The sequence below is a fragment of the Nothoprocta perdicaria genome, unplaced genomic scaffold (genome assembly GCF_003342845.1).
Source record: "Nothoprocta perdicaria isolate Ctin4 unplaced genomic scaffold, notPer1 scaffold_155, whole genome shotgun sequence".
NCBI lineage: Eukaryota > Metazoa > Chordata > Aves > Tinamiformes > Tinamidae > Nothoprocta > Nothoprocta perdicaria.
This window is the reverse complement of record NW_020454705.1, coordinates 482,931-510,453: the sequence shown is the minus strand read 5'-3', so window position 1 is coordinate 510,453 and position 27,523 is coordinate 482,931. Positions and strand designations below refer to the sequence as shown.

The 27,523-nt window shown below is 35.3% G+C and overlaps 1 protein-coding gene across 2 annotated transcripts in view; it reads right to left on the bottom strand.

Annotated features, from left to right (window-relative positions):
• PSPC1 (paraspeckle component 1) overlaps positions 1-27,523 on the bottom strand; it is a 56,907-nt gene that overhangs the window by 13,295 nt on the left and 16,089 nt on the right. Inside the window, exons 7-9 of one of the 2 annotated variants that reach the window (XM_026035045.1) lie at positions 15,805-15,862; positions 11,112-11,281; positions 6,813-7,574 (exon numbers count right to left, since the gene is read on the bottom strand). The exons of the other annotated variant lie outside the window; for it this stretch is intronic. Coding sequence (XP_025890830.1) covers positions 7,389-7,574; positions 11,112-11,281; positions 15,805-15,862 — 414 coding nt within the window. The 3' untranslated portion in view covers positions 6,813-7,388. Of the gene's footprint in view, positions 1-6,812; positions 7,575-11,111; positions 11,282-15,804; positions 15,863-27,523 lie in introns of those variants that run through there. 2 annotated transcript variants of the gene reach the window in all.

The following is a 27,523-nucleotide window of genomic DNA, read 5'->3' as shown; positions in this document are numbered from 1 at the left end:
CGCTTACCTTTCACACGCTCCACCCCTTACGTGCTTACATTATATATGGAACCACGCTATGATATTGTATTAAACAGTGAAGAAGTTCCCATTTTTAAAGACATGCAATTTCCAGTCTTCAAAACTGCAATTTACATATTTTCTTCAAATAAAAAAAATACCAAGTGAACAGGTTTGCTTCGCTAAAGCAACTGTGCATATCACCTTTCTTGGGCAAGGTGTGCAGAGCATCATTTTCCACAATTAGTGGCTTATATATCACCTTCTAAAAGGACTGCAGAAGATGAAGAGATGAATCAAGCTCACATGCTATATGGTAACACATTTGCACAGGAAGTTAATTACCTCGAATTCTTGCCCTTTTTGCCAGGTATAGGCACATGTAACTGTGGGGCCACCTGGCAGGTTACGTTCTCTTTGCTGCCTGYAGCTACAGCACTCGCTGGCCTCTGCCCACAGGAGCCCCGCTCGAGCGGCCCCGCTCGCTGCTCCAGCACCATCAGTCCACGGGGGCCCYAAGCAGCAGCAAGGCAGGCAAAAGGAAGGAGCCTTCCCAACTCCACAAATGTAAATTTGGAATTATTTTTARTATACAAAGCTTAAGCTTTAATCTTTAATATACAAAGATTATGCTACCTAAACAATATTTCAATTTTCAGAATTCGAATTTGTTCACGCTTTCCATGAGCTTTCAAACACTTAAAACTTTTATAAGCAACTTCAGCCTGCACTACACTAGGACTGCATGCTACAGTACTGCAGTCACTGCCTTACAGTTCATGTCTTTTTCTTACAATTTTACTCCAGATAAAAACACTTAGAGCTTAGCTACAGCACTACAGAATAAATTATTTTATAGCAAATAATCAGGAAAAAAATAGTAGCGCTATGAATGATGTTGCAAAATATTCAGAATATTAGTTTCAACTACCAGTTTTCAATAATCACTGCGCCAGCAATATCCTTGTTTAATGGACATTTACAATTTGGAAATTGGTTATTTCAGCCAGACAAAACTGATTTTTAAYTGTTGTATCTACCTAATAACTATAACTATGGTAGCTAGCAGGAAACTACACAAAATCAAGTAGACATTAAAATGTCCAAACCAGCAAGAACAGTCACCTATAGAAAGATTTATAATAAATATTCCTGACTATTTTTGCATGTTTTTAGAGATTTGTTACACTTCCTCTTTCACCTTGTTGAAGTATATCTGATTACTTGGAATACAAAGACTTTTTCTTTAGTTCTGTGAAATACTTAAAAATGGAGAATAAAACCACCTTCCCTATCATATAATTCAAAATAAAAAGCCTGTTAAAGTGAAAAAGAACTTCCCACTGTTATTCTTGCAATCTTCTCTTTGTTGCTTCTTTGGCTGTGATGCATCCGTGTAATTTTGTAAGTAAGCTTTGAAGTCTACAAAAATTGGACAATAAGCAAATATCCTTAAAATCAAKTATTTTGTACTTACAAAGATGACATGCTCACTGTACACAACCAGACTGCTCTACACAACTGTATTCATCCACAAAAATGAAGCCCTAAATAATAGTTTAAGAACACAGGAAAAAACATCCAACTTTCCCAACACGTTTAAATCACCTGCAGATGATTAAGCCATTTCAGTTCCTCGGTTGATTATTCTGATGTTCTCTGACAATCTGTAAAAAGCTAAACCTGAAGTTCATAAAAATTCAAGACATTAATGTAACTTGTACTTCTATCTTTTCCATTAATATTAGTTTCCAAGGTTTTTCATCATGACAACCTTACAAGATAATTGTGTATCAAATGTACAAAATTAACCGACAATTTTCCCRTTTTTATTATGTTGCTTTATTTTTTGCTCCCACTTTTTTCATTTTACACATAGGACGCTTATTCCTGCTTCAAGGTTCTGTGCAATCTTTTTAACTGAGGAATTAAAAGCAAGAACAGTATCTTTATTCTCACCGCACTTCTTTTAAGTCAAGCACCAATGTTGCAAATACAATAAGCACGTGTGTAAATTCAAACAAACTTATACAGCTATATGTTACTCTACAAAAAACAGATATAAAAGCACTAATAAAGCTAGGAACAACAGAAGCTGTAGTCAAGCCGTGTTGCAAAACAAAGTAAAAACCCCACATAACATGTGTATGCAGTGACACATTCCCCTTCTTTGGAATTTCACACCTCCTAGGAATAGCATTTTGTTCCCAACTTCAGGAACTGCACAAAATCATCAAGTTTATCCACCTCTATAGGGACAACTTTTTTTTTTTCTCAATATGACTGGATGTAAAAAGAGAATCATTCTGTCAAGGTGGTTTTCAAGTGATTTTTACCTGTAAGGTTAGATTTCTCTCTAAACTTGAGCTCTGAATGGTTCATTCATTCCATAAGAAGAATACAGCAGCAGCTGCTCAGCCCTGCTCTTCTGAAGAAACCTGCCTCTTCCTGCTTACTAAAACTCACATTTAACTTCTCTGTCAGACTTGGTAAGGCTGAAGCTGTGTAACGTGAAAACCTCCAAATTTCAACTATTTCAATTTTTGTTGTAGCTTAAGGAAGTTTATGATGGAAAAGACCTATTGGATCTATCCCACTGAAAAGCAACATAGAACTGCTGGTTTCAAAAGTACTGTTTTCAAGAAAATTCAATATTCAGTTTTTCATCAGAATTAAAACACAGGTTTTAGACAACAATAGCAAAAAAAAAGGACCTGCAAAGTACTGCAGATTATTTATCAAACTCTTTTATCAAGTATCAAGTCCTCTTATTTCAGCAAATGGACTTCAACAAAACAAACGCTATTAAAAGAAGTTCCAAGTTGCCACTAAGATACTACAGAAGAGCCAACAATCTAAAAAAGTAACATCCAATCCCTGGATTTTCCACAGGCCTCTGTCATACACTCAAGAATCAGGAAATTCTAACAGGAAGGAATATTAATCCCAAAAGAGCTCCCACAACACACCCAATTCCAAGATGAGACTACTTGTTTGCATAGCCCAGTGCCCAGATTAACAAATTGAGGGCACAGTCCAACTAGCACACGGGATACACCCTCTGTGTCTCTATGGATATATGGACCATTCCAAGTTTCTGGAATGGGACTGAGAATCAAGTCACATTTGTGGTCCAACCTAAACTGACCCTCTCAGTCACTGCCTGAGCTCACCTGCTTTAAAATATTAAAATAGTTCAAATGTTTATTTCATCAATTTACGTTTTATTTCAACTTACCCAAGCGGGAAAACACTGCCAACTACTTTCCGTATAAAAAAAAACTTGACAAAAATTTGCTACAATACTGACAAAAATTGTTTACAGTATGTTTAAGTAGTATGACCCTTCAGCCATCAGAGACCACAACTYGCTGATCTCCAACTTCTGAGCCTATTCTGCCTTTGAAAAGCTTTAAGGTTTGGGGGAATTTTCATTTAGATTAGTTATGTAATTGATTAATAAGCAGTGCTCCATAAGAGGTGGTGCATTCTTTTAACAATTTTATAAAAGAAGTTGTAATTGTAAATGATTCTATTTTTAATGGTCAAATATCTAGGATTGAAAGTAAATACACAAAGTTTTATATGGATTTTTAAGATATGACAATGCAATTTACAGCAGAATTCTACAGAATGCATATTATGAAATTCTATTCCATTATGATTAMATTTAAACTCATTTAGTTTTCATATTACATTTTTTCCATTTTCTATTTCATCATTTCAAGTAAAAGGAGGTTCAAAATTTTGGTCTACAATTTATTTTAAGGTCCAAATGCATTTCAGTCTAAAACAGAAACATGGCCAAGAGAAATCTCAAGTTAAGGAATCTTCTTTTCAGAAGAACTGAGATAGTATTAGAAAATATAGCTTAGTGTGCCTGGATCACCAGCAAGTTGTTAGGCTCTTTCTCTAAGACACTGAACAGAGGAAACTAAACAGACGCGTACTCATAAGCAAATGGCTTTTTGTTCAAGTGTCAGAAAGTTCCCTTTTAAGTAACTGACACAATAGATACAAGAGCAGATCCACATGCTGGACCTTAGACCACTCAGAACATCATCGTAGCGCAGAAGWAACGTTTACAGTACTCCAAGTGTTCCCACCACTTCCCTTCTCAATGAAAAAAAGCCTTAAAAAAATCATCCATAAATCCATTTGTGTATTTTGTATATTTTTGTTCTTTAGTATACAGAGACCGCTCTGAACGTTTATTTCCCATTTTTGACTTAAAAATGAATACATGCATTTTTTAATTTTATATTTTGGCAGCTACCTCCCGCTGTCGTAGTGATCAGAGCTCATGGAGCACAGGCTGATAAACTAGTGCAGAGATCGAGTTGCAGGACTCTACTGAAGTGGTCTATGTATTTTCTTTCTATAAAACATAAAGTATAGACATGTTCTACACTTTTTAAAAAGTGGAATATTAAACCTTTACAACGTGAGAGTACTGAGTGCCTCACATGAAGATTAAGTATTTTTGCCCAGAAATCTCAGATGTATCCTAAAATCACAGTAAAGACAACTAAAAAGTATTCACATTACAGTTAGCAATTTGGTATCTTTTGTTATTACTATTATTAGTACTACAACAGCAAGCAGTGAAATCAGTCAGGAGCTCAGTGTGTTTCCYGGCCAGCCAGCACAGGAGAGTGTACAGCTCAAGCACATGTGCACACAGCAGGAAAGTACGGAATGCACCAYGGGCCAGATGAGGAAAAAGAAGGGTAAATCACTCCCAGCACATGAGCAGTATCTTGAAGCAAAACAAAAAACAACAACAAAAAGACTTTTTTTTTAAATCCCATTTTACGGAATAAATTAGGAAAGACTCTTTTTAAAATCCATCTTTAAGGCATAAATTAGGAACAATTAGGAACATTATAATAAGAAGTTGGCAGCTTGTTTTCAGCAACAAAAAGCATTCTTTATGGGAGCTTTAAAGTGTGTCCAAACCCAACATTTGAGTACTTGCCTTTTTTAAGGACTTAGTGACTTTGTTCATGTGCATTTCAAAAAGATCAGATAATGTTCTGCAATAACAGGGCAGAAGACAAATCGACTGCTACCATCGGCAGACCTACCCAAGCTGGGGAGTTTTAGAAAGCCTGTGGAATGAAAATCACTGTCACATTAAATTCTGTAATAACCTTCAAAACAAAACATACAAACAAAAAATACCCTCCTATTTGCTAGGAAAAAAAAAATCACTTAAAGTATCACGAGGCTGGCAAGGAAAGAATGAATCATTTTTCACAGATATGGTATGTTTAAGGAACTGCTGAAACAGATACCATAGGGATGAGTACCAAGAATTTACCTAGAACAAATACAAAGGCCCAAGTGTTTTCCCTTAGAGCAAAAACAAAATAGAAACAGCTCAAAAAAACTATTAAAAAAACCCACAAAAATAACCCTCGTTAATTCAAGTTACATTTTTTTTAAATGTGTCCCTTTACAGCTTTACAGTGGACAACTACCAAATAAATGGCAGTAGTTTTCTCAATCCCAATGCAAATGCCACGATCTGAACATGTGGGGAAAAAAAGATGTGTAAAAACTTTTAAAAATTTAGACGTTAACTCACAGTGATGTATCCTTCCATTAAGTGCACATCAACAAACTGGAGAGAGTAAGTACAGATCTTTGTGCTTCCTGAAAAAACAGCTATTTTTTAAGAGATAGTGGACTCRGTAAAACCAGATTTAAGAATGAAAGAATGAGAGCTGTAACATTACTAATATCAGGCAGACTTCAAATTTAACTCACTATTGCAATACCAATTATAAAATGTGACTTCTATCTCAAATTATTGAGCAAAAAAGACAGTACCATTAAAAAAGAGACTAGGAAAAGACAGGTGAAGACCTACAAACATATTAACTCTAATTCTATCAAAACAATTTGCAATTATCTCAAGCCATACAACCCTGGCATTTCAAATACTGTATTTTCAAAATGCCAGCAATGTGTCTGTTTTTTTCCCCGAAACTCCTTATTAGACCACCAGAAATGTATATTAAGAACACATACACTCTGCAGTTTGCAGCTCGTGCCTTAAGCTGTATACATATTGTTCAGGGTTCATTATTATACGAAATCAGTTTAGCATTACAACTCATGCTGATTAATAATTTGTAAAAATGTAAACTGACAAGAGAAATTARTATTTTGAAACCATTTTGTACAGAAAAAATGTAACATTAACCAGTAACATGCTGACTTTTTTTGCCATTAGAGGACTAGAACTAATAGGCCTTTTCCATCATCTTCCAGCACTGGCAAAATCTGAATCATGAATCATGTTTCCTAACAGTTTTATCACATCCCTCAATCAGCCTGAGTTACTGTGCTAGAAATGGGTGTTTTTCCAATTTTTTATTCTACAAACCTTTTACCAAGAATGCTTATGTTCATTTCCTTCTAAGTGCACAATAATAGTCTATTAAAAGCAAACAATTATTTTAACATGAAAACACACATTTGCCTTTAAACTGAACAGGTAGCCCCTAGTAATGGAGTTGTTTCTTTTGAGGCCACGCATGGGGAACATATATACATATGATAACGCCTTCCACCGGCTCCCACAAGCACCTCCTCCCTTGCGATGCCCGGTCACCCAAACCAGCAGGAGGACACACTGGTGTCGCAGCAGGTTTTCCTTTTGCACAAGTGTATTATATATAGTTTACTGAAATCCATTCATTCAGTTATGAATAAAACAGATTTGTTTTCCAAAGATTTTCCAAGTTATATTTTCAAATAATTTGAATACCAGGTGGACTCTGCTCACAAGTCTCTTGTGGCTAAGTCTGCAATGGGAGACTGAGATACAGGGACGAGAGCTCCCTTATACAAGAGTGCTTTGTATGAAACTGCTGCTTTCTAAAGTCAAAGCAAATGTAAGAAGCTGCAATGTAAATTGTTCATAACAGGTACTGCAACATGCCGTTCTAGTTGAACACATTCACTATTAAGAGTGKAATTTTCTTGACACACAGTAGCAACTACATATTAAGAATGAAAATGATACCATTTACAATCAGCATAAAATTATTCTAAGCCCAATATTAGTAATAACATTTCCAAAATCCTTTCAGGTGATTTTTATAGTTTATTGTCATCAGATAACCGCATGTTTTACAGCATAGTCACACATCGTATTTTGCCCAAGTCACAAACACATTGCCTTACATAATGATCTGCATCATTTCTGCTCTATGCTACAAAGCCTATGACTGAATACAAAAAGTTTTTTTTACAAAAGAAACCGTTTAGACTACAATAACAATAAAACCGTTTCGGGGTAACAGCTAAAATTATAAAGGCATATACCACCGTGGATTTTCACTGCAATTCCTAAACATTAAGGAATGGAGTCAATTCTAATATCTGCGACGCTTGTTAGGTCCTTCAAAGTTGCCCCCTGGGTTTCCTCTACCAAAGCCACCGGGTCCACCACTGACGGCCCCTACACCACTCATTGGTGGCTGCGGCGTTTCCGAGCCCGCTCTACTAACCAGGGGGGAGCCCATCTGTGCCGGGCCTCCGGGGGGGAAGCGCTCGTTATGCTACCGCAAGGCAAGTCCGTTCGCACCGCGCCCCCGGCAAGTTACAAGCCAACCCACAAGTGTCATGGAGGTGTCATGGAGGGCAGCAGAGAGTCCAGCAGAGTCAGGAGCACACATAGAGGGAAGAAAGGAGCAATTCAATTAGTTATTACGAAAAAGGAGACGGAAATTTAAGACTGCTATCCCTTCCAGTATTTATGAACACAAGCCAGTATTTATTCTCTGTAACAGAAGAGACAGTGAGCAGTTTTATGAGCTCTCTTCCGCCTACTACAATGCTTCACWTACTGAATTAAACATAAATATTGTCAAGTCAGAAAAAAAAATCTGTAGCTTTTCTATTTCTAAAGTCTGCACTTTTAATATACCAATACAACCTGAAAAGTTAAATACCAAAGCTGTGCAGATGAAGCATTTCAGTACATACTATCAGCAGTCAACTTTCTGTGTAYCATTTTGGAAAATTTTTAACCATTTTTAAAATCCAGCTCCAATTAATATAACTAGTGATAAAATCATTAACTGAATGTTAGTTTAAAAATTCCTCCAAATCTAAAGTTTAACCTAAAATATTTATAATAAAAATGCACTTAATATTGTGCATTTCTGATTTTCCTTAGTTCTCTGCCCAATATCAAAGATAAATGTACTTACATAGATTTTGCTATGATAGCAAAGTCAAAACTCAAAGCAGCAAACACTCATTTGAGTACTTATTGTTCAGCTTTTTTGTAAATATTTAAAAATAAAACCTCACATGAGGAAATCTAAAATATTACCTCAACATAATATAATCTATTAAAGACACATATATAAGGCAGACAGGTAGTCAATTAATCCATTTTTCAGAAGAGCTTGGCTTTCGAAAGAAATTCTTCTGATAYAGGGAGCTATATTTGCTGCCCAGCTATTCCAAAGTTCAACCAGAATAAGCAAAGATTACCACTTTGTAAGTTGCAGACAAAGGAATTCTTCTGGAAGTATAATTCCAATCATAGCAGTAAAGTCCAGTTCTAAAGTTTAATACTATGAATTTATTTTAAAGCAGCATTTTATTATGTCTACTTCATTATACAGAATTTAGACAATGTGTGTGTGTGTATACATATACGTATTATGTAGKATATATCTAAGTCAATATATTATCTATTGCATACATATATACACATATTTAACATACTGTTAAAAAGTCAGCATCGTCTGAGGAAATGTATTGTTCAGGTTTAAACTAGTTCAACAGCAGCATAAAGATCTACTGTCATCCCAAACTGCCTTTAAAACTGCAGCTCTGAATATTTAAGAATTGTCTAGCTTATACCARCCTGCTAGCAATGCTGAACAAATAGCTATTTACTTACTCCTAATAACTATTACATTTTAAAGTTGTCCTTCTGGACAAAGGACAACTGTTTTAACCAAGGAACATTTATAATGCTGGAGAGAGTGATATCTTTTAAATCTTTTAAAATTCAAAAATCTTCTGTGACAAAAGATAGAAGTGGAAAAAAAAAATCGCCTCAATTTTTGAAGGCCAGCAGAGGGCTGTGGGCTGCTTTTTATTTAGAACATGCTCTGGGTGTCCCTGCTGGAGCAGGGCGAGTGGASTAGATGACCTCTAGAGGTCCCTTCCAAGCTCAACCATTCTGGGATTCTGTGATAACATGATCAGAATTTAACAGCAAAAATAAAATTAACAGTAAGTATAAATTAAGAACATACGGCATAAAAAAAAGAGAGGAAACTACGTTTCTTTAGTGTCTGTAACTCCATCTATTTTCTCTCAATGGAAATAAAAAAAAATTATCCTAACATCATTTTATGAGATGTCCCTCAAAGGATTTAAGACTGGCTTTCCAACCACAGCAAAAATACTGGACAGCCCTGCCTTTCTACAGAAGCCTGCCCTCCAAGTTGAAAACTTTGAATGAAAATAAGAAAAGTATCTATTTAATTTGTTCTTCAGTGGCATGCAGAAATAAAATGCAAGAGAAATTATTTCTGGACATCACTCTACCAAGCCATTCGGAAATGTCAGTAAATTTCCTACATTTCCACAYCTGAAATGACTTTTTGTAGAGAAACAACAGTTTGAAATTTAAGATCCCACATTCTTTCCTCACACTTATTTACAAGAGGATGTTCCAAGGATGACCAGACAGCATCCAAATTAACTTCTCAAATCCTCAGTTTTATGAAACTGCACCAGCAATTTTATCTACTTCTTTTGCAGAAGAGACACCTCCTCCCCCAAAACTAAGAGGAAATATTGGGGCGGAGGGGCAAGTTTAGAAATGTCTCAGTGCAGTAAGACAGGAGCTTCCAGTGTCCCTGACTACAGTACTTCCTCTCCTGCCCTTTCTGAGAAAGAATTTAACTAATGACATGAGCTTTCTCTTATGATGCGAGGTGAGATTTTTTCTTAACTGGTAAAGACCAGATTCAGTATTTTTCACTCTGTCAAAATTGCAGTTTCCCCCAAGATCATAATATTTTACCATGACTTCCATAATATGGACCACTAACTCACTGATTCCGTTCTTTTTTGAGGTAGGACATACAAAAGTAATTTAATCTATAAAGTGCTACAGTGTTCCATTAAAGCCTACAGAATCACTGTTTACTCCATATACTCCTTTATATCACATTATCACCATAACATCACCAATGTCTATTTACAAAAGAATATTGAGAATATGTAAAAATATGTGAGAACATGTAAAAAATCAGATATTTAAAATGACATAGTTGTTTCTCCACATAAGACATTACAGCTAGGAAAAATGAATGGCTATGAAAACAGAGTGAAAACAGCTAGTGCTAACAGTGCATCTGCTCTTGATAACTAAGTTTCAGATGTCAACAGCGCTTCCCTACTTGCCCATGGCAACGAGGCAATATTCTGCTGTTGATAGAGCAATAATCCCTAACAGCTGTTGGTATCCTGATTCTCCAAGGGGTGTAATTACTATTACACTATCTACTAGTGCATTCAATAYACTGTTAGAAAGGAAATACATTAACACTAAAGTCACAAAAATCAGTAGTGTACACAAAGATATCTTCACACTACACAGAGCTTCTAACACCTAATTGATCGTCTGATTAGGGGAAAAAACAGGCTTGCACACAATTTCACAGAAGAAAAAAATGGCAAATATCTAACTTTACAGGTAACTCTGGTACAGCATTCTTTCTGCATTTCACAAAAGCAAATTCTTTGCACCACTAAGAGTTTTGCATGACAGAATACATGCACGATTTTACCAGAAGCATGGTGCCTTCCATCCTCAATTTAAAGAGTCTGGTTGTTGACCAAAGAATTTGTCCCACTCCTGAGGGGGACAGGATTTTCGCCATTTCCTTCCAATATCAAATAAAGATTTCTCTTCTCCATTGCAAATAATTTCCTACCAATTACTTTTAAGGAAATTCAAAACATACGATGCACACTTGTTTAGTGTGAAAATATCTTTGGTAGCAAAAATGTGCCATGAGATATGACAACTATTTAAAGAAATTAAATTTGTGATACGTTACCACTGCTCCATTATCTGGCATCATTGGCGTTCCCATATTTGCAGCTCCTTCTGGTCCCATGGAAGGACCAGGACCCATTGCAGGGCCAGGTAAAGTTCCTCTGTTGTTCATATTCATACCCATCATTGGAGGAGGGCCTTGGTTACCAGCAGGTGCTGGGCTAAACGCATCTATGCAAAACAATCTACACTTAGAGCTGTCCTATCTGAATTTTACAAGAATAAACAAACAATTTACAATATTTAAAAAGCCTTTACAATATTTTAAAAAGCCTTATTGGAAGCTAAGACTTCCAATATTTGAAATACATTTTCAAAACTTTATTCTTTGAGACTGTACATTTATCTCAATCATCTGCTTTTAAACAGATTTTCATTAATCCCTTTATTTTGTACTATGTCATCTGCTTTCTCTACTCAAGAATCATGATTTTGCAGCTACATATAGCTGTACCATTTTTGCTAAATTTTATACTTTCATATATATGCACTGCCCCATCACAAGTTAGAAATGTCAACTGAACAACCTGGTTCTGTCAAGATTATAATGTTCTACTAAATACAAAAAATTATATTCTACCAATATGTCAGGTGTATATTGTGTTACAGGATATTAGTCTAATATGTAAAAACAACAGAAGTGACTTTCAACTTTACAATACATAATTTGCAGCACAGTAAAAGAAATCTAGCATTTAAATCTGATTATTAGAGYAAACATAACAGAAAACTAAAAGTTTTGATGTAATTGTAAATGACTTTAGAAGTGAATTTAAAAAGGCACACAGCTTCCTCCCAAATTCTGATTCACAGCAAGAGGTAGTAAAACTCAAAAACATCCTGTGGGGAGATCATTTAGTTACAATATTTAGTAGGGTGCCTTAATCTGCTAACRAACACTTTGCTAGTAGCCACTAACACTCACTGGATAAGTAAAACTGCTCTTTTGACATTATATAATGTTGTTATGAGAAAGAAAAGGTCTGGTAATATAGATCACATTTAACGTTTGCTCTTATGAGAGGTCATCAACTTTTAAGACTGGTAGCGATGCCCTCTRTTTCCACATCGATAATCCATGCTGATCAACTGAGAGTGCACGTCCATCATTTGGTAACAGAAAAYGCGCCTTGAGGAACTAGTCTGTGTTAAGCCATGGCAACACCTGAGCCCACGCAGAAATAACAGACATGTTGTTAGACTAATCATCATTTCCATACCCCAAACCAATCTCTCATGAGAACTACTACTTTTCCAGTAATTAATATAGAGKTGAGCATTACTGTAAGTAGGTCATTAGCCTAAATACAGGTTTTGACCATCTGCACCCACGCAAAACTACACCTTTATAATCTGCACTGAGCACAAGCACCACAGCAGTAAGTCAATAGCTCTAGGCCAAATCATCTACATTAGTGCCCAGTGCAAGTGGTACAGCAAAAATAATTCATGCAACTCAGTGCTATGTGTTAAGTACTACACAGTTCTATTAGACGAGATGGAGAAGCCCTATGATTTTCAAAAAGCAAAACTCCAGTGTTGAGTTTTGCCCTGAGATGTTTCTCCAAAACATCTCCCTGTAACACCAAGCCAGTCAATGCACGAGTAGGTTAGGTGTTTCTTATTATATCCATATGCATGTTCATGGTGCAGATTCTGCAATCCAAGGGAAAACTACTGTTGAATACATGGTAAAACTGGTTTTAGTGCCATGCATTTAAGGAATAAATATGGAGGAAAATGGAGAAGAGTACAGAACTATGAACATAAAGAAAAACCTTTTGTTTTCAGAGGTAAAAACTACTCAGCATGACTATCACAACAGTGAGTTGGGCAGAGAGGAACCTCATGAGGTTCAACAAGCACAAGTGAAGGGTCCTGCACCTGGGGAGGAATAACTCCAGGCACCAGGACAGATCAGCGGTTGACCTGTTGGAGAACAGCTCTGCAGAGAGGGACCTGGGAGTCCTAGCCAAGTTAACCATGAGGCAGCAGTGCCCTTGTGGCCAAGGAGGTCAATGGGATTCCGGCTGCATCAGGAGGATGTTGCCAACAGACAGAGGCAGAGGATCCTGCCCCTCTGCTCAGCTCTGGTCAGGCCACACCTGGAGTAATGGGTGCAGCTCTGGGCTCCCCAGGACATGAGGGATGTGGAGCTTCTAGAGAGGGTCCAGCAGAGAGCAACAAGGATGATTAAGGGACTGGAGCACCTCTCGTACGAGGAGAGACTGAGTTGGGCCTGTTTTCTCTGGAGAAGGCTGAGAGGGGATCTGATTAAYATGTATAACTACATGAAGRGAGAATATAGGGAGGAAGGGGCCAAACTCTTCTCAGTGGTGGCCAGTGACAGGACAAGGGGTAATGGCTATAAGTTGAAACACAGGAAGTTCCATCTCCATGTGAGGAAGAGCTTCCTGACTGTGAGGGTACCAGAGCCCTGGAAGAGGCTGCCCAGGGAGGCTGTGGAGTCTCCTTCTCTGGAGATCTTCCAAASCCGCCTGGCTGCCACCCTGTGCCCCGTGCTCTGGGTGTCCCTGCTGGAGCAGGGGGTTGGACCGGACCATGTCTAGAGGTCCCTTCCAAMCTAAACCCTTCTGTGATGGCAGTGTTCAGGGCTCGTCCTGCAGGTAACCTAAACCAGTCCACGCTATTTTCTATAGCATGTTTACCTGGGCACTAATTATATCTGGCAGAACCCAGCTGGCCATGTGTAATTCATTTCCAATCACCCTTCCACTGTTACATACACTGTAAATATCTACGCTGCACATGTCGAGGGCTGACACAGCTGCAAGAAGCCAGTCAGCAATCCTCAAAGGGGAGACAAGGATTCCCATGAAGTCATTCTCCATATTAGAGCAAGGTTTATTAGGTGGACCCAGCACTGCACATCTAGTCCAGTGCCATCACATGGCTCATACRTGGCCTCTCAGAGCTTGTTTGCTGCAGCCAAGAAGGTATAGGCAAGTGCTCTATAGTAATTAAAAGCAGCACAAAGGTTGCTTTTCAGTAACCCTGTTCCCCACTGTCCCAGCAAGTAGCACATGTAAAAGCCAGCTAAAAATAAAGCTAAGGTTCCAGGAGAAATCATGAGAAATATACACTARGAGCAACAGCTAAAGGAATTCTGCTTAAACATGTACTGTAACATCAGTGCTTTTTACTGAGTTTAAAAGAAAAGAACAAACCACTCTACAGCAAACTAGCCTAAAAACTACATATTGCAGAAAAAATACCTAATTTAACTACTTACTACAATATTTTACTCTTTAAAAACWAAAAAGCAATTGGCTGTTACTATACTCTCTTTCGGAATTACATACTTATTTCTAAAGCAGTCATTTTTAGTATGTTTAAATTGAAAGTCATCATCAAAATCTTTTAAATAAGACTATGACAGACTTATTAAACATTAAAATATGGTAAGAAAAGCAAAGGACCCAACTGCATCTAGAAAGATTTAGAATATATATATATATTTAAAGACATATGATGCGGATCTGGAAAACTGGCACTATAATATTCCACAATATCAATATTTTAAGTTTCCCAATGAAATAGGAAATTTTAGGTAGAGCATATGAAAATAAGCAAAAAAAACTATAAAGTAAAAAAATCAGTGAAAATGTATGCTTCTAAGTATTACTTCTAGATTACTTTAAAAAGGAAGACACTGTAAAGACCAAATAATTTTAGCTTTCAAAAACATTTTCCAAAAGAAAAAAAAAATCTTTCTGCACATTTGTAAATGTGCTGCTGTTGGTGAACATGCAGTGTATATTAAAACCTGGGCTGAACAAATACGCTAATGTACAAACTCACATTAGCTAAGTTAAGCCATTGCACTTAATAAATCTTGCACACACATTCAAATTTATTATACACAACTATATTAACTTTTCTTAAGTCCGCAATTTTAAGTTTTTATAAACATTAGAAATCCTCCCAATATTGGTTTTAAGAGGTATTCCAAGTTCAGTATTGTTTAAAAGCAGATAAAAAGCTAGTTGTTTCAGTCTTAATATATAGAGCAASTGCTAATTATGAGGAACATACTGAGCCTTCACAGTACCATTTTTTAGCAATGAATACTATAAACCACAAAAGTGAACAGAGAATATTTGCAAGTACAAATAAATTAATATWCCAGTAAATTAATATACCAGTCTCATTATTAATAAACTAATACGCCAGTCTCATTATTAACTTTTTGATGAGTATGTCAACAAAAAACAACCTATTTAAAATTCTTAGCCATGTCAAATACATGCAATTACCATCATCATTTTTMTGACCAGGTACCCTCCCCTCCCCTGCCGAAGTAATTCTGAACAGTTCTTAAGYAACAGAAGATTTAGATAACAGGTATGTAGATATCTGCATCAGCTAAATCAGATATCAGATCAGATTAATTCAAGAGCCCCCCCTTCCCCCATCTTTTCTTGCCTTTTTGTTTTTCCAACTTGTGCATGAGGATTTCTCCCACATGTATTCAAAATACTGTACAAGCATTCACTCAAAAAAACCCTAGCAGTTTGGAAGCAAAATGAGTGAGATTTTCTATTTCCTAATACAAAACTTTGTGTTTCTTTAACCAGTACTTGCCACAAATTAATAGTACCTATGAGTAACATGTACAGTCCCAAAGAAATTAAATTTTAAATTACAGAAGCCTTTTTCCTTCAGATCCCTACCTCCCATGTTTATTGCTCCACGAGGACCCATATCACCCATTCTCATTTCCTGTTCTCTCTGAAAGCAAACATAGTTTTCATGGTCAACCTAGGATTCTCAGAACTTAACATTCCCATTTACTCCATGAAAATAAAAGATTTTCAAGATTTAAAAGTTTCATTGACTACAGAAGTTAACAAGATAAATGTATTCTCCTGTTTTTACAAAATGAAAGGTAGTATTAAGTTCAATAGAACAATGTGCATTTTTGCCCAAAACTAAAGGAGAACAGTACCACAAGTTTCTTCATCAGATGAAGCCATCTAAATTTCCAAATAGTAATATGACAATCTTCACTATTTTCATTAATAAAAAGCAGTATAGTTATGTATTGATGTGAAAATAAAGATTTCTTGTTACCATGTTGCCTACTGGCCGTGGTTCAATAATACGGTCAATCTGGCTTTTTGACTCAAAAATGCTTTGTAGATTTGAAAACAATAAATACATGGGTTATACTGTGGCATATAGAGTCAACTTGCCAGATGAACTCTGTTCAAATAACTCTGCCTATTAATTCAGTGGCAACACATTTTTTGATGGATTGCTTAAATCGTGCTCCTGTCATGCCAGATTAGCGACCCTCTGTTTGCAGCTAGCATAAAATGCAATATCGAGCTATGCAACATGCATTTATGCTACACAGATAAATGCACTGTGACATTCTGAACTGATCCAGATTCAACTGATTTGCAATTATCCACCAGAAAAAGAGAATTGCGACAGTACCGATCATGAACCACGGCCGCAATAAAACGATACTTGGAACTAAAAGTAGAATCAGAGTAGCAAAAATCACTTAGAAGAGAACAAGGAATACCTATCACACGTAATTGAAATTCTAGACAATTTAAACATAACAAATTTCACAGTTCAAAATGAAAAATAATTGAATTTATACCAAAAAAACAAGCAACATTTTTCTTCATTAAGAATCTTCCACAAGAATGGCAAAGTATATTCCRCCCTGAGTGAACACACAGATGCACCCTGACATTAAGCATATGTGAAAAGACAAATATTACCTGATTTTCTGATAATCATTCATGATTTATGACCTTTGAAATGAGCTCCATTATCCTGAGCAACTCAGTCTTGCTAAAAATAACTCTTGAGCTTTTTTCATTTACCATGTGAAAATCCAGTCAGAGTATTTCTGCTGTTTCACAAAGGTCCTTTTCTCATTTAGTCATGTTTTGGATGACAAATCTGGGAGCCTTCTACCTTCACACATTTAAAGCAACAACCATCACAATGACAGAAAAGGGTCAGATAAGAGTTTTGTAAAAATACACTGGTATAGGAAATTGTCAYCATGCGTATGACAAAAGGTTCTCAGGTGAATAGTTTTGCTTCGATAAACCATATCAGCCTAGTAAATGGGTCTAATATTAAGGATAATGATTAAACTCTCTTTTGGATGAAATGTTACTTAATGAAGAGAGGGAAAGGTAGGGATCATGAGAGAGAAGTACTTCTTGCTTATTCACAGGTCTTGCTGTGAAGTGAATTGATGAACATTTTATGGACTTCCTCTTCTGATCCAATAACCCAACTCAGGCCTTTACATCCCAAAGAACCAAGTAATTTTGTCAAGCCTTTCAGAGCAATGTCTACAAGTATTTAAGTAGTAGCAATACCCCTAGCAAAAGGCAATCGCATCAATAAATTGATTCCAGCCTGCTAGTCACAAAAAACAGTACACAACTTTGTTGTTATCAGTCTGTTATTATATCTTAAACTCACATGAGCATACTGAAGCGGGGAGAAAAAAAAATGGTATTTCTTCCCTAATACCTATCCTCATCTCAGCCATGCATATCTATTTACATCCATCATGTGGATATTGGAGCATTTGAGTGTGTATAAAGCAACTACTTCAGGGAAGCCACAAGGGACATTCCTTAACTATAACTGAATGTATTCAATTTTGAATTACTGCCCATAATCTAATTTGGGACGCTTCYAATTCTTCAGGAATTTAAGTATGTCAGATTGCACTGCACAGAAGGCAGGGCAAAGCAGCATGAAACCAGGCAGAAAAGAATATTAAACACAGAGCTATAGAAATGTGCTAATTACTAAAACTTAACTTAGTTTTCTTCATGAAGGACAGAGGCAGTGGTAAGCTTTGATACACACTTAATTTCTCAGCTTGCCAGAAATTCTATAAGTCTTCAGTCAAAAACAAGCACAATAAACATGAGGCAAAGGGGAGTGAAAGGCACGCAGGACTGTAGGAATCTTTACTTGGTTTTCCCCTCTAGCGTAATCTTCGTAACACTAAGCCAAAGTATTTGCCATTTTGCAACTTCACCTTTGGTTGTGACACTAGGATCTAAAAAAACACTTCAGCTTTAGACTCAATATCCACTGAAGCACCTCATGATCTCCGGTGATTATTAATCTGGCAATGTGCCTACTAAAAACTCTTGTTCCATTCTTTTCTTCCTACTGTTGTATTTTCACATTTTGCACCTTCTGTTGAATTTTTAGCATAGGGAAATTCTTGATCTATAAAATTAACGCTGACTTYGTAAGATATAACCCTAATAACAAGATACATTCAGCTTCAAAGGTCAACTAAGAGCACACATCGCAAATGTAATTAAACACTTGACATAGTGTTCATGCTTTTATGAAAAAGCACTTGAATATTATTTACAAAACCTCATATTTGAATGAGCCTTATGCTAATAGAAAGTCTCAGTCCTGTCCCACACAGATTGTGACCTTGATAACCATTTCCTACACGGGTAGGAACAAGTTACTTGAGCCAAGGCCAACATTCTGTTGTGTTTATCTAAACCACCATCCAGAAGGGAACCAGAGTAAAACAGCTGCACCAYGGCTGGCTGATATTCCAGCCTACCTGAAGGTTCTGCTCTCTGACATTCAAAGCTTTTGTGAAACACAAGGATAAAACTGGATTGTCTTCTCAAGGCTTCTTTTCTCACTAGGTGATGGCCCATTCTTGAGTACTAGCCTGCTCCTGCCCTTGGCCCATTCTTGAGTACCAGCCTGCTCCTGCCCTTTTACTGATGCTACTTTTCTYATGTGGCCATAACAGAGTTAAAACTGAGCAGCTAGAAGGAAGAGGGTTAAATTGTTACTAGGGAAATAGGCAGATGGTTAAAAATCTCTGAAGTTGCACAGCGACTGGTAAAACGACTCAAACTGGAAGAGAACAAGAGTTGATAATACACAATTACAGGAAGGAAATTAAACCAAGAAAGACAAAGTAATAAAGTGAAACATAAGCTTCACACAAGTCAAAAGCCAAATTTCCTACTGACCTCTCTTTTGCATGATTCTTGTAAGATGCTTTAGAACTCAGTACCAGCAAATTTCAAAGGGCCTGACTCATSTGAGCAATTTGCTTTTAGAAAACTTGATATAATTGCAACTACCCATAGCATCGTACCTGCTAGTTATTTTAGATGCATGTATTAAAATTAGATATTCTCATGTTTTCAATTTCTTTTAATGCCAACAGAAATTAGATCTACATTAAAATAATGAATATTCCTAGCACATTAAAATAATGAATATTCCTAGTTTTCAAATTGCATACACATTCAACATTTTATATTTTATGGATTCTGCCTTTTACTGGCAGTGCAAATTGGATTTGTTGACACTCAATATATACATATACATACATATATATATATATATATACACACACCATGCATAACCATGTTCTTACACTTCACTGAGGATTGATTCCAGCAGTCTAAACAGAAAGCTGCCAGGTTGATGATTCTKTTTTAAAGAGATATTACATTCTTCTCTCGCATTGAAAATGAAAACAAAAGCAGTTACAAAATTGCCAAACTTTTGCTTTTAAATCAATATCTCTGACTTTCTTTTGACCATTTAGCATGACCTTTTTTCATTTCCAGGAACATGCCTTGTAATTTCAGCTGTCCAAAGAAATCAAAAAGCTTGTCTCCAAATGACAAAGTATTCACTGCAATACAACTATCAAAATTAAATGGGTATGTATCACTGTATCACTATTAAATGGGTATGTATCACTGAGTAACTTAGAAAATGAAAAAACAAGATATCAACAGAAATACTAAGTACCTGTTCATACCAGAAGATAGATTAAATAGTTTCTTGTATAGTTCCTAGTGTTTGTGGCTCAGAAATGCAATTCCTGATCATGGATTCAAGGCTATTTACTCTAAGAAATGTTGGTCAAAATAAGACCCAGCATCAAAAAAATCCTAGTTAAAACACATTTCCCATATCAACACATATTTGTACATTAAAAAAAAAAACAGTAACTTCATAAATTAACACAGTTATCAAAGTTGGGTATTAAAAGAAAATATTAATTCACGACTTTTTTTTTCTTTAATACCCATTTTCATTATTTGGAACTTGAATTTGCTTTCCAGKAAACTTCTTATTTGACAACATATATAAGACACTTACATACCTCTTACACAAAGGTATTTTCTTCCTCTAAGACCAGTTTATTTCATTAAGTCTTTCCAGGTAAGAAAAGCTATTTCCAAAGATCCTTCTAGGAAGCGTTAACTAAGTTTGGCATAGCTTTCTCTAATCATAATTTCTTCCCTTTCATGACAGACTAACAGAAGAGAATAGTAACTATCAGCKGATTTACACAACACTGTAATTCACTGTAAAAGGGTTATATTTTAAAGACATTAATCGTGGACGCTATTAAAAAAACACTGTTCAGACACCGAAAGCTAGAATGTATGAGAAAGTTTTGAATACACATGATGTATTTTTTTCTTCAGAATTTCTACCACCACTAGCTCATTAAAAATTAAACTACCAGTTAGGAGTTGAAGTGAAAAAGCTACCTCTTCTCCCCGTTTTATCTTTCACTCTCAGCTTTTACTCATATATTAGGATTTATATGCAAAATTTCTAAAGCTGCAGTAACCAAAAATAGTTCCAACTATCTCAGAGGAATTAATTTTAAATAACTGTAAATGAAAAAAATTGATCTAATTTCAACACACAAGATTTCTGTGCAGCCATATCGCATGTATTAAGAGATGGCAAAGAAARATTTGTTAGTAACATGCAAGACAACAGCATCATATAAAAATGTTAGTCTTAATATGCCTTGTAATATATACTAATGAATTTTATATAGAATACCAAAAAAATTGACATGACACTACTCAGTTGATACTACTTCATTAACCAAATATTTAAAAGCCACAAGTACATATTAAAAAAGTTAGTCATCTATCACAGCTAAGTTTTATTAATGCAATCTAATTACAAGTATTGAAAATATTCAAGAATCCTTATACTGCTATTGCCTCAGAGATGGCTGTAAGCCATCTTTTTTAAAGATTAGCTTTAATATGATTTGTAAGATTTTAGGTTGTCCTCAGAGTCTAACCCAACGCAGATCTCTCGAGTCTATTAATACAGTATACTTGTAGTTCTTGTGTTTTGTCCAAGAATATTAGATTTCATGCTTTCTAAATACAGCTTTCCTGTTTCTAAGAGACAGTAGTCCACATGCTCCTTCATCTTCTCCATAATGCCTAGAAATCAGCAGCTCATCAACCAGATTTATTTCATATCACTGTCTTATTCAATTCTTTTTAAATGCAAAATATTCCAGTTGATTCTCTAAGAGAGTCTAATATCTGTAATATCTGTCAGAACAGGAATATACATATTCTTTTACAATCAAAACTGAAATCTAGATCAGAGATATAATTTCTTTAAACAAAATATGGACTAAAATATAATCAGAGAGGAAACATATCTTTACCAAACAGTGAGAACTCCCAAACACCATGGCTATTCTGAAATCAAATTCCATATCTGGGACACGTTGGGCTTATTCCAGACTGGAAGAGTTTTTCAGCTACTGATTCACATCAGAGCACAAGAAATTAAACAATCTTGTATGAAAAAAAAAAAAAAAAAAAAAAAAAAAGATGCAAGATGACAACTTAAGAGCTAGCTGAAATTCTTTCAAGAAATCAACTGAAAAGTGAGACCTCTGTGTAACGTGGAGTTACTGTCAGTAAATTATTGAAGTAACTGTCAACAAGTGAGCTTTTCAAAGTTTTAGTTTAAGGGCTAACAAAGAGTTAGAAACTGGATTATGAAAACAGACCAGAACAGTTGTTATGCCATGGAGAAACCTTCTCACTGGTACCTTCTGAAAAGCAGAATATTGCCACTTTTCTAAGTACTTGAAATATGGCAAATATAAGCTAGAGAAGACAAGTCAGCTTCAAAATGGAAAAAGTGAATGGTTATTAAAAAAATTCTCAGAGCAAGTGAACAGAACACTTAAAAGTAAAAAGTAGTAATATAAAACTTTTTTTGAAGACCTCAATTAGCACTTGGGATCCCAACTTTATCATGGAGCCAACTGAGAATTCACCAATTGGCATGCAGTAATATTCATCTATCTACGATACTAAAAAATGGCTATTGCTACTACAGAAGTTGTCTAAATAGGCTTTTCTAAACGTCTTTTTATACTGGCCTCAGAAACAAAGCTTGAAACTGCAATCTTCTAAAGAAAAATCTAAAGTCTCAACAACTTGACTAAAAAGACTAATGAAATCATTTTTAGTATAAAAACTAATCTTTTCTTTAGATGTTTTATCAGATATGAGGAAAATCTAGTTCTATGCAAGTTACATACATTGAGATGAAAATTTTTCATGATTTACAACTTCATTATACATAGAATTCATACTTTGGGAATGCTTTATCGTGAGAAAAAAATGAAATGATAAACTAAGATTGCTAAAACACACAGTAGCCTAAAAATAGCAAATATTTAGAGTACAACCTGCTCTAACCATAGAACTTCATTCCCTATTGAAATTTGGCTCTTCTCTAAAAAGTCTTTTGAAATTTGTCTCTTTTTTTTGCCTTTCAGTTACTTGATGCTTTTCTCTATTTTGAGAAGTACTGCTTAAAGTCCTGCTTTGAGATATGATTGTCTAAGTTCTCTCAGCATCTATTTCCTCTCGTATAAAGCAACACAGAATAAACACAGAATAAAACTGAATAGAAAAGGTGCATTAGCTGTAGTTTATTTTCTCACAACCTACAGAAAACATTATCTACCAGCCAAAAACAGAGGTATTTAAACTACTCAAATCTTCCTCTAGTTTCTAACCACTGCTTGCAACAAAAATAAAGTGTTGCTTCTCCATTAAAAGATAACATTTGGAAATATTTCAAATTAAAACTTCTCAGAGTACAGAGAAGCCCAGAAGAGATTAACAGTTTCACAAATCTGAAAGTCATTWAAAAAAATTAATTTATACAGTAACTCCTGATAGTCACTACTCACTAACACATTCTGTTAATGAACTTGGTTTACCAGGAGTCAAGAACTGCTTAAGATGCAACCAATATTTAAAAAAAAACCTTTGCCCATTCCATATTAGTTTCCTTTACTGAATGGCAATAATGAAAACCACAAGTTAAATGCAGTTCAATAGTTGAACATAATGCAAATATTTTCCCAACAAACTAAAAAAACATTTCAGACATTTAAGTCTTTACTTACCCGTAACGCTATTTTCTGAAAGCTATATCCACCATATCTCCGAGTTCACATTACATTTGCAAAATACTCCCATTTTATGAAGCATAAGAGGATTTTGTGTTGAAGCTCATCTTAAGAGTCATTCTATTTTTACTTTAGCTAAATGAATGACATAAGAATACTTGAATATCAAAGCAGAAGAGATGCATCACTGGAAGCATAGAGGATACTTGCACCAGAACAAGTTGCAAATCAGTTCATTTAAGACAAACTCCACTATTCGCTCCGTGGTAGCTGTAGAGTTGAAGAGCTGTTTAATCAGTAACAATAAATATGCTCACTGTACAAGATATCACGTTAAAATAAATATAGTAAAATACTTAACTAAAAATCGGGTATTATAAAACAAAGCAATATTTTAGATTTTGCATATATACGGTATTTTGCACATGAACAAGTCAAAGTAAATATTCAAACTAACAGAATAACACTACATGTTTCAAAAAGACAATTATCTTCAACCTTACGATAAAGTATGAGATGAAGTGGCAAGACTTGAATGTTTACTTGGAAGTCAAAGAAGATCACATAAAATCTAACAATATTGCTAAATGAATTGAAGTTATTAAAACAGTAGCATTAGCTATAATGACAATAAACTAAATGATTATTTCCCAGATTCTCCAAAAATAGTATTTTTTCTTCAAATAAGAAGATATTATATATATTAAGTAACACTTGAAAAATACCAAGTCCAGTCATAGCACCTATTCTGTAACTGACCTGATTTACCAAGTGGTTAATGCAGGTGTTTGCCAAAAGGAACTGAATGCCAAACTTTCATATGGAGATGGAAGAGCGTTCTCACCACTACACAAAGATCCTGTAGAAGAAACTTCTAAAATAAAAATATCCAAGTCCTTTATATACAAGTTACCAGAGTTGCTTAGGATCAGAATGGACTGGTGTTTAGCTATTTCCCCAGCACACTTCTGGACAGTCCACACACACAGCACTTACAAACAGAGAACATAAACAAGGGAGCACCTGGCAAGGAAGCTTCCTGGCAGGAAAATGACACTCCCTCCCACTGCTCCAGAGCTTTCCAGTCAGCACTGTTATAAAACCTGCAGACCATTTACTATGAAACAAGAAGGAGATTAAGTAGTGCTGAATGAAGATTGCAACCAATCATTTGAACAAAACAAATTTAATTCAGAAAATTAAAAAGCAGTTGATTTTTGCCAGAGTATTTTAACCAAATCTTTAAGAAACTTGTCATTTGAATAAAGCCAAATGGAGTAAGAAAAACACTGGCTTCTAGTTAAATCACGTTTTGACCCCAAATTTAGTAACTTTTCCTGCTACAGTGTTTGCTTCCAAAGATGTTAGCAAAACAAAAACAAACCCCACCATCCCAGCACCACATATAGGTGCTACAGACAGAAATATATTAGGGATACAGCGGGATTCAGCACGTAATAAGAACAAACAAAAGCTGCTGATACTTAGCTAAAAACATAGAAGTACACATAAACAAATATTAAATAATTCAGAATAAAAAAGGAGGGATGCAAAGAAGGAACAATTTTATAAAAAGCTTCAACAACCCATGCAGCAGAGAAAGTGTATTTTTGACTTCAGAGCGTCCTTATCAGTAAAGCTTCTGTATGGATACATTTTCTGTCTCAAAGTCCTAAGATTTTCCATTAACGGCACAATCAGCAGAACTGCCTTCAGCAACACTAGTAAAAGCAGTGCAATCCAGTCTTGGTCATACAAGTAATGCTCATGTTGCACTAATTAGCGAGCCCTTAGCCATTGTGGAAAATCTTAACTATTGAGAGAAAAAACACCAAATTTTTAACCATGGTTCATTCCTTTGAAACTTCAAAAATATTTGCAGCAACCAAGCCATCAAGTCCCTCATTTGAACAACTAAAGCAAAAGCTGCTCAGAAACTTTTCTGAAATACCCTCCCCAACCTAAAACACTTAAAAAAAAAAACAAAAAAACAAAAAAACACACACTCGTTAACCAAAAAGTAACAGCAAATCTTTGAAAAAAATAACATGAAATCTAACAAAATATTCAGCAGGAAACAGATGCATCACAATTAAATTTCCTATGCTCATGAAGTTTTAGTAATCCAAAGTTGTAACAGCTTTTGAAACCAGATAAATCTATTTGATGTCTACAGCACTACACAAATGAGACTTGTCAAAGATTCATGAGAAAAAAACTTTACATATTTTTTTCAATRAAGACTATAGAGTCTGGTGTCAGAAGTCAGACAATCCAATTAAGACAGGCTCATTTCTAGGTCCTAGAGTTTACCAAATTCCCATACTTTAAGCTACTGGTGTAAAGCATTAGAGACCAGTCAAAAGGTCAAAATTTATTGCTCACACCAAGGAAAGGAAAATCTCAGAGGGCACCACCCCTTGGCAGAAAGCAACCACTTCTAAAACTGAGATCTTCCCACACTCACCAATTTAGTCAGATCCACTGACAGAATTCCTCACATCAAAAACACTCTATGGACTTACTCAGCTCGTAACTCCTGTGGGGTTTCATCCTTATTTTAAAAAAAAAGTTTTAAAAAAAACGAAACAATACATAACCTTTGAAAAACAGTAACCCTTTCTGGGTACAGTAGCTTATTTTGCCTGCAAATCTCAATGCCATCAAGTAAAGATCCCAGGATTCAGATAGGCAGAGACCAGTCCAAAACAGATACCAAGCAGACAACATCTAGGACTGAAAGTTAATCTCTCCTTAGCTTGGATAAACACAAGCACAAACTCCAAGTCAAACTTTAATTCCAGTAGCTGAAGAAAAGAAAATGAAAATGATTAAGGCAATAATCAATCTTAGCTTCTTCAAAATATGTAGAACATTCAACAATAGAACGTTAATAAATGAGAACTTTTATATACAGAAGCCCCACTCTTACTTGCCAAAAGAGGAAAAAATAGAGAACTCAGTATCTGAAGAAGTTAGATTTAAGCTATGTGCTTATTTTTTAGCTTCTCAGCTATAACAATATTAAGCAAGTACATTAAATATATGGAAAGGAACTACACTCAAATTAAAACTGTTCTTTAATGGGGAACAGAATTTTTATTTGCATCTGTAAAATCAGTAAAGCGTGAGAAACTAAGTAAGCAAACAAGCACACCAAGGGCACTTGAGGGTTTTCAATAAATAGTTTAACAAAAACAGCATTCTGCATATGCGAAGCTTCATGAAATACATTAAGGCTGGCAAGGGCTGATGGCAATTTTGCCATCATATAGAAATATTTTCAGAGGGATATTTTTAGTTTCTGCATCATTAGCTTACTGAAAAAAAATAATTTCTAACCAAAAGAAAACTAATTTSTAAACAAAACCAGATAATCTAAAAATAAACATGTGCAAGAATCAATTACTGCGGACACTGTGGAACAAAACAAACCTGGAGCGAGCTGCTCAGCAGTACCGCACCACCTGAATTCTTATATAGAGATTTAYGCACATCTTGCAGCACATTGATGGACACAAAATTATTTACAAGTGRTCACTTTGTTTGCTTTTTCAATATAAACAAACCATAGAATATTCTGAAGACTTTGTGCACACATTAAAAATTGATTGCAACAGAACTACAAGGTCAAAATGTGTTTCCCAAATATGTATATTATGACTTAAAACAAGCAAAGTTATACTCGCTTTACCCTAAATACTCATAGTTCAAATATACTGAGATATAAAGTTAGAAATGATGGTAACACTGTAACAATTTGCTCCTTTACTGAAAAATTTATAATCCCCTTCACACAAATAAAAATAACCTGGAAAATCAATTATGAACCAACTTACTAAGGTCAGATCACAAATTCTGATTATTTGCCAAAAGTTATCTAAGTTCAAGAATAACTTCAGTATGAAAAATATATATAGCATTCTGTACAAAGATGGTTAAAGATGACTTTCATGCAACATGTTTTTATAATATGAGCATATATGGCAGCACAGTTATTTCCAGTCTTTATTTTGTTGCCAAATCTCAAAACTACTTCATTTAGCTTCTGAAAATATCAATGGGAATATATTAAAGCCTGTTAAGACATTATAATTCTTAAGTCATCAACTCTAATATTTCAAATG